Below are 8,663 nucleotides of genomic sequence, written 5' to 3'. Positions count from 1 at the left end.
GGGAACTGATTCACAATCCCTGTCCACAGATTTTACCCTCCTCTGTTCCTCAGCGTATGGATCGCTTGTGTTTGACCACATCCACGCAGTAAGGTCAGATTTTATGGAGCGTATTGCTGCCACACAAGAAAAAAAAAAAAGTAAAGGTAAAGAATCACATTATAGCGTCGAAAACTTTATTGTACAAAAATAAGTTTCACATTCTAACATGATGATTTATATTGTTATTTATCTCATTTATATGATTTGATTTCTTTGAGTTCTTCTACATGCTTGGGTTGAGTCAGGGCAAGATTTTGCTGTTATTGAGAACGACCAAGTGGGATTTCGATGCTACCAACACTCTCTCAGTGAGGACAAAATAAAGATAAATCAGTGCACGTTCATAGAGAAGCCTGGATTGGTCCCTGGGACTGATGGTGCTGAATCCACCATGAGCACTGTGCAAAGCAGTCTGCAGTTTTAACTGCACTTCACATAAGACATGTTGCTCCACAGGAGTGTTGCCACAGGTTGTCATGACTGTGACTTAAGAACAGCCGCTGCCCTCTCGTGATGAGCCTGCATCACTTGTCCTTTGTGCCGTCCTCCTGTGGAAACGTCTGAGGTAAGGATCCGTGAAGTACGAGCAGTCCACACAGAGTGAGAGAGATGCCCATCCACCACAGAGCTGCGTGGGCCTCGCCGAAAATCACTCTCCCCAGGATGGCCTGGACACAAACGAACAGACTCGCTGACAAACAAAGACACATACGCCTGAATGTTCTAAGTGCTGATTTGTAGGCAAATTGACTTATTTCAGTTTCTTGATGTGGGTTTCAACTCAACCAAGAGGCTTCCTCTGTTCTGGAGTGAACAGAGTGAACTGAAGAAGCCTCTTGGATGAGAGGTGACATGTCTTAAGACACACTAGAAGCATGATGGAGGACACCAGAGCTTACTGAGGAGATGAAGTTGGATGCAGTGGTAGTGACAGTGGCCCTGGCTGAAGAAGAGCAGTGTCGGAGAGCCTTGGAGAAGAAGGTCCACATGACAGCATTACATGTGAACAGCAGGCCTCCACAGAGCAGCCGCAGGGGGAGGTGGAGCTGCAAACACACACAGCTGACGTGAGCAAGCAGCAGCTGGACAGGTAGCTCAACTGTTCTTAAGTTATTTTGCTCCATTATTTAGTAATGCACATGGTCGACTGTATGAACTGAATATTGCCAAGACTATATTCTAAGGTTTTAAAAAGCTGACATTAAATGTGCATTGCTGGCTGCAAAAGTGAAATAACAAGAATCAAGAATAAGAATAAACAACGAGAATAAAATGTGAAAGGGTTTTAAAATATACTATCCATTTGGAGCTTACTTGAATTGTTGGCTTGAATTTCCTGAAAGAATTATTGTGGGAAAGAGTCAATTACTATGAACAGGACTGTAAAATTGAATACATTTCATAATGTATTAGAAATGGGGAACATTTCTTTAAATGGAGTTTCTGTTTACAGTCTTTACATGTGTACAGAAGTGGTAGAAGATGAAAGTACATCAAGTTCAGGGAATTTAATTTAAATGTTAATTTAAATGTACAGAGAGCAGGATGAAGAGAAGGAAGTGAAAGAATGGGGAAGAGTAGGATGAGGAGGACAGACGAGGGGAGGAGAACAAGGGAATAGGACAAAGTAGATAAAAAGAAAAGAGGAGATTAAGGAAGAGGAGCAAACAGACAAGTTGGAGTTGACTGAAGGCAAACAGTGTGTGTATGAGTGTGTGTGAGAGACAGACAGACAGAAAGACAGACAGGTGTGTCTGTGACAGGAAGACAGAAGAAACAGAGAGAGAGAGAAAACCTGAAACAGATCAGCTGAACTGTGATGTAATATATGTACACTGAGCTACGGAACTGAGAGTAATATTTTGTCCAGACACACAGAACAGGATGACATCACCTATATGCCGTTTCAAGTTTCAAGTTTCAAACCTCCAGAGCTCAACGAAGAACAGGCTTAACAGGTATCAGACAGAGAGAACAAAGCTTTACAGCCAGTAAATAACTCAACTCTATACACACATTCTGACATATACAACCCCCCCCCCCCCCAAAAAAAAAATATTCACAATGAAGGACTTATACAAGCAAAAACAATAACATGCAGAGTCCTACTGACCTTTGACATCTTCACACTTATTTAAAGCAAAAACCAACTTCCAGCTTCATGGTAACTGTGCCAGTGTGCAATATAAAAGGGAACTCACTCGTTCACTTTTTCATAAAGCATGAAACTTGGAACACTTGTACTTGGAACACACCCTGTCATTCAGCCATTGCAAAAAATGTCATGCAACCCATAACTGAATTCTGTATTATGCATCATAGCTCCTAACCAAACACGACACAGAAAAGCTGAGGAGCCTATGTTGTGATGGTCAAGGATTACAATGATACAATATGCAGCATCGTAAACAGTTCAGGTGGAGAGGTAATGCTGAATTCTGTAGCATTGCGAGAAAGAAACTTGAGACAATCTTGCCATGGGAACACACCAGTAATGCTTCCAATTAACATGTTGTTCCATGAGTCATTCGCTACTGAGTCATTACGACATTATTACATAAGTTCTCAGTAATCGTGGGTCAAAACTCATCCATCTTCAAACTCAGCCTTCATTTTGATCTCAACTACACAGCTGTGAAGTTACACAACTGTATCTTGCACAGTGATGGTGCTATGACACTGAATATATGGGTTCACGGACAGACAGACAGACAGACGGACAGACAGACAGACAGGCCTGGTAAGTACTCAGAACAGCTTCTGTGGCTGGTTCCCACGACAGTAACTGTCCAGGAGAACACACACACACACACACACACACACACACACACACACACACACACACAAGCCTGTACCTAACAGATTGGGTTGCTCTGTAGGCGTAATTTTGTTGAGAAGGCTGAAGTAATCAGCATTCCTGATCACATACTTGTCAAGGAGGAAGAGGGCTAAATCAGGACTGGTATAGAATCCTTTAAAATCCTGCAACTCTTTCACAAACAATGAGATACCATCTTGTGACTGATCACACCAGAACAAGGAATGTACAACAACAAACATCCTCAGGTCAAGACTCTGCTGTCCACTTACATCCGAAGGAGAGAAATCATTCCTTTGAGGACAACAATGTTAAAATCTTGTCCAGAGAAGACAGCCTGAAAGAGGAGTAAAACAATCTATCTAGCAACCCACACAAAGGTCAACAACTCACAAGTGGCCCTAACGACTCTGTAACTCAGAGTTCAAACATCCTTAATGACTCTGTAAGGACACTCCCACACAGAGTCTAAAAGCCTGCAAATACCCTACAGTTAGTTAGAAGTGAAGAAGCCTAATCGTCGTCTTGCACTGTTCACATCTCAGCAGGTCTCCAGATTTACCGAGCCTCATGTTTTAACTCAGCCACACACCGTCCATACGCAAGCTGCTATGGTCATACTGGGGGCCAGTGGTAGCCCGATGATCCCTGGACCAGCAGCACTTACCCCATCCTTATATCCACCACTGAGGTGCCCTTGAGCAGGGCCCTTAACCCCAACGCCAGTGGTGGACAGATGATACTGGGTTGTACTGTGGCTGTGAGACAGTGCCCTAAATAAATCAAGGCTAAAATACATATTGAATATTGTTCTACCCCTTACAGTCACTGTGTTAACAGGGTTTATGAAGAGAGAGAGAGAGAGGTTCCTACCTAAAAGCGCCTCAGTGCACCTGCTCAGAAAAAAACATGTTCGCTGCAAGCAGGAGACTGAATGGCAAGTCTGCGAACTTCAGAAGCAACTGCAGCAGATTTAACATGTAAGAGTACTTTAGAGAAGACACATAGAGTCGACTCTCTGAGCCTTGTATTGAGCAAGTGTAACGTTAATGCAGCATTGACAAGTTCCTCACCCAGTCACAGGTTGCACTCGGACTGTGTGTTGGAGTCCAGCCGCTGAACCCGGACTCACACATGTCTCTCAGGTAGTCTGCACCGAGCGACAGCTTGGCAGACAGAGATGCAGCGGCACCCAGAAAGCCCGCTAACAACGCGTAAAAAGTCCCTGATATCATATTTGAGGAGCCCCGAAGACATTGTAGTGACGCAATGCCGTAACCCCACTGGGCAACTGCGTCAGGCGTAAGACAATCGATATGGACCGTGGTAGAACTTTTCAAAATAAAAACCTGCTTGTCGAAGATTTGACAGCAGCTCCCTATATATTCCCTATATACTTGGTCAAAATTAATTTCTCGTAGTCTAAACCTACCATTTGAGTACACGTGTTGCCACTTTCGGTTGTTGGCAAGAAGCTGCTTATTATTGGCTCGATCAATTGCAAAGTTTTTACTTTGAAAGCAAAATCCTTTCCGCGTTCACATCTTCCCCATCTTGACTTCCCTTTCTTCGCTTGACCAATAGCAGCACGAGCTCCTTAAATCACGTGACTCGCGGCGGCGCATTTTAATGACGTCTGTTGTGTTTTGGTGCTATGTCCATCGAGTACCTCTTTAGACCCGCGATTCATTGAGTGTTTTTTGTTCTGTTAAGCATTTGCAATGAATAAGAATAAGGCCAGAGGCGTGTCATGGGTGAAACCAGAGGAACCGTCCTTTCTGAAGAAGTTTAAGAGTGATGTTGGTTACAAAGAAGGACCGACTGTCGACACCAAGGTATGATGGTTGGCTAGTTTGGCTAATCGGGTAAGCTAGCCAGAAGGCCGGATCCCCGGTAACTTTCCTTAAGAAGAATTAACACTAGCTAACGTTTGCCCGCTTTATGTTAAGTTATTTGAAGGGTGTAAGTTACCGTCTTTTGATTAAAAAAAACACTTTTGATAAAAGGGAACACGGTGTCAATGTGGCCGACTTGTAAATAAACCCTTTCGTCTATGTTTCGTATCCCCCTCTCAGCGCCAGGAGATGCCAACATTGGACGATGACAGCGGAAGTGATCGAGAGGATGAGTTACCTCAAGTTGTGGTCCTAAAAAGTGGAGACCTGACCGCAGAAGACGTGAAGAAGATAAAGGGCAAACTGCCTACTGGAGGCGCAGAGAAAGGTACAGCTAAGAGGGCCTCTTTGTTTCACTACACATGTGGAGATGTGTAATTCAGTTACACGTTTTAAACGCATCACTGCTGATAAACGTGGGATCTTTACTAAAATTCAGATTATCATCATTTAGCTAAAACGAGAGAAATCTGAAACAACCTGCCAAATTCATCATCCATTCCTTTCCACAGACGATGAAGCTCCTCCTGATGGGAAAATCTTGTTCAAGAAACCAGCCAAGCGCTCCTCCTCTGACAAATTCCAGGGCATCACCGCCAGCTCCAGCAAAAAGAAGAAGAGTGACAGAGGAGACAAGGAGGAGGAGGAGGATGAGGAGAAGAAGCAGAAGGAGGTGAATACTGGAAAGAAAGTAAAAAATAATAGCCTTCTGTCATTTGGAGGGGATGAGGAGGAAGAGGAGGATTAAATGTTACTGATGAGATGTAGGACTCATTAACTTCTGTGACAGAAAGGGATTAAAGTGATGTTTGAACTTTTAATGGTATTTTTTTTTTATTTTCCATAATATTGACAAATGTCAATGAACAGTGTATTCTATACAGACACTGTCCCGAGTTCATCAACTGTGTGCAGCCTGTTCATTCTGTAGCTCACAGTGCCAGTGTTTTTGTATTTTTTAATGTTTTTAGTCCACTGACTGCAGATAGCATTAGTCCAACTGTGATGTTATTGATGACTGTTCCATTAATTTTAGTAGACACTGAAAATCAACTTGCAGAAATAGAGATGAACATCTTGATTCCCATTTTTTTTGTGTGCTGTGTATGTGAAGGAGCAGAGGCATGACTTAAGGTTTAATTCCACCAATTTAACTCATTAAAGTGATAATTGCAGGTCCTGGACAGCACCACTGCATATACGAGAAGGGTCGAGGTACAAAGCTCTTTGTGGCTAAATTTGCTAAATTGCCTCCAGTGTTTGATGCATTTTGGGTAATGTAGGTGCCAGGGTTAGAATGAAAAAACTTTCTGCCTTAATGAGCTCTGTCTGAAAATATAATCCTTAAAATAAACAGAAAGCCTGTGCAGTTGTTGACTAAAATACTGTGTAATCTGACCATTTGCAGCATTTAAAATGTCTCATCTTACATTACATTATGGAGTAATGTCAAAATTGATTGTTGACCAACTTCCAACAATCTTAGTCTCTGCACATTTTGAGACTCCATTATTGAAATATTAAGCAATAACATGAAAGTTGACCCTCAGTACTATTAATGAATGGACACTGATATAAATACCGTTGGTGAATCTCAGATGTAGGCGATTAATCGCTAATGGGCTAAAAAAAATAAAATTAAGCACACCAGTCTGGTTCTCTGTTTAGTCCTTTTTCATTAAAGATATGACAAGAGAACATGAGCAGTAGTTAATGAGACAGTAAAGAAGTAAGAACCCAGGCATTTCTGCTGGCAGAACACAGGAGCAAAGTTGTAGCTTTTATTTGTCATGTGAATGTGCTCATCAAAATGTTTGGTTGGTACTCAGTGTAGCACAAACTATGCAACTTACTCTGATCAGTGGAAATCAGGCAAAAACAGGTGCAGAAACAGGACAAATTATTAGTTGAAATGAAATTATTGGTTGTTTGTGCCAAGTTTTACACAGAACAGTCACGTCCTCGTTATGGAGATTTTTTTTTCCCCCATGTAATGAAAAATGTAAAGTTGAGGTCTCCTCTGGTCAGATCCAGAGGACGGTAACCACCTTTTGATTAGGATATTTCCTGTGTTTTGGGTTGCTTTAGGAAACGGTAATTAAATTATTTCTATCAAAAAAGACCACAGTTGGAGGTCAATGACCACATGATTCAGGAACACCCGTCTCTCATATGTGCCAAGATCCCCCCTACTTGTGTTCATTTTTATCTCTGTGGTGTCGTCACAACTGTTAGTGTGTTTGCATGATTGAAGTAATCAGCGCATTCAATGATGTATTGGATGTATGAATATATTCTAGCTTCGACAAAGGAGCTGTAACAGTGTATGTACAAACGATGCATTCTTGTCAATGCAGTTGTATCATTTAAAAATGTGATTTGTTTTTTTTTTTATTTTGTGCATTTTTAGAGAATGGTTGTAACTGTAACATTTGAAATATAAAATATTAAATCGACTGTACGCCATCCTGTATGGAAAGCTTGTTGTTTCTCATGTGTTTACATCAGCTGCTTGGTTTATGACCAAATACTTGTAAAAAAAAAATAATGACAAGACTATTGCGTACTAAAGGTTTACTGCTAATAAGCAAATGTTGGCATGTTCACATGCAGGGATGCTTCTCTATATATTTTCAGAGTGGCCCTTTATTGTGGCCACCTGTGCAATATTCCTGCTGTCTAATCAGCATGTTGATATGCCACACCTGTGAGGTGGGATGGATTATCTCAGCAGAGGAGAAGTGCTCACTAACACACATTTAGACAGATGAGCAATACTTGAGAGAAATGGATCTTTTGTGTATATAGAAAAAGTTTTAGATCTTTGAGTTCAGCTCATGAAAAATGGGAGCAAAAGCAAAAGTGTTGCATTTATAATTTTGTTCAGGGTATTTACAGGGTACTCCATAGGGTTGTGCTCTTACCACTGTACAGTCAGATTATACTAAGGGCTTTATCATAGGCAACTGGACTTATTTCTGTTTCTTGAGTTTGGTGAAACAAGTGAACTCTGCCACGTTAATGTTGCTGATGAAGGTTCTCAGTCATCCAGGTCCTGGTAGTTCTAAGTGCTGTATCATAGGCAGCTGGACTTGTTTCAGTTTCCTGAAGAAGTTTCACCTCTCATCCAAGAGGCTTCTGCAGTTCTAACCAACTGGAGGGGAGTTCCAGGCTTTTAGACTCTGTGTGGGAGTGTCCTTATAGAGTCACTGAGGACACGTGTCATCTCTGAGTTTCAGAGTCGTTAGGGCCACTTGTTGGTCTTTGACCCAACAGGCCTTCATGTGAGCCCAGGTGTGAATGGTTGTTAAACTGTCTTGGGAGGAAGCTCAGTACTGCATTGTAGGTGGGTGAAAGGTAATGTCTTAGGCCACCTCCTCTGTTCAAGGACGGTCGTTCCTGTCTTCTCTGGCTAAAATGTTTACATTGTTGTCCTCACAGGAACAATTTTTGACAGGTCCAGTTTGGGTGGCCACAGGTTTTAAGTGCTCCCCTGATGTGCTTCTGTTCCTTCTCCTCCCCCTCTGTCTTTGTGGGCATGGTCTCAGCCTAAAGGTTTAGGGTTCTGATGACCTCAGCTTGAGCTCCACTGGGTGATGAGGGTCAAACAGCAAGTGTTGATCTGTGTGAAGGTTTTCTGTACACCTCAATGTTGAAGCTTCTGTCTTCTTCAGTGTGTACTGTACAGTCACCATTTCAATCGCTTCTTGGGTGGGAATGCATATAAAAAAAACTCCAGTGTTATTTCTCTCACCTTGTTGTTGAAATTCAGTTTTTTACATGGTGTTGAGTGTTACCAACCAAAGGAGCTAAGGTACTGGCTAGATGCTTGGATGTTATAAGTATCTGAGATGATGCTGTTTTGAAATGTCTTCTGTCTTCAAGAAACTGAAACAAGTCCAGTTGCC

The 8,663-nt window shown here is 42.0% G+C and overlaps 2 protein-coding genes across 2 annotated transcripts; one reads left to right on the top strand and one right to left on the bottom strand.

Moving 5' to 3' along the window:
- Nucleotides 1-162: 162 nt before the first annotated feature.
- Nucleotides 163-4,323, bottom strand: tmem42a (transmembrane protein 42a). Its single transcript, XM_037074524.1, has 3 exons — nt 3,934-4,323; nt 942-1,088; nt 163-710 (listed from the first exon to the last, which is right to left on the bottom strand). Exons 1-3 carry the CDS (start codon nt 4,093-4,095, stop codon nt 567-569), a joined length of 453 nt encoding a protein of 150 aa, XP_036930419.1. The 5' UTR covers nt 4,096-4,323; the 3' UTR covers nt 163-566.
- Nucleotides 4,324-4,477: 154 nt separating this feature from the next.
- kiaa1143 (KIAA1143 ortholog) lies at nt 4,478-7,221 on the top strand. Its single transcript, XM_037074523.1, has 3 exons — nt 4,478-4,695; nt 4,936-5,083; nt 5,268-7,221. Exons 1-3 carry the CDS (start codon nt 4,582-4,584, stop codon nt 5,501-5,503), a joined length of 498 nt encoding a protein of 165 aa, XP_036930418.1. The 5' UTR covers nt 4,478-4,581; the 3' UTR covers nt 5,504-7,221.
- The last annotated feature ends 1,442 nt before the right edge of the window (nt 7,222-8,663 follow it).

Source organism: Acanthopagrus latus, chromosome 17 (genome assembly GCF_904848185.1).
Source record: "Acanthopagrus latus isolate v.2019 chromosome 17, fAcaLat1.1, whole genome shotgun sequence".
NCBI classification, from domain to species: domain Eukaryota; kingdom Metazoa; phylum Chordata; class Actinopteri; order Spariformes; family Sparidae; genus Acanthopagrus; species Acanthopagrus latus.
This window is presented reverse-complemented; position numbering and strand designations above follow the sequence as displayed.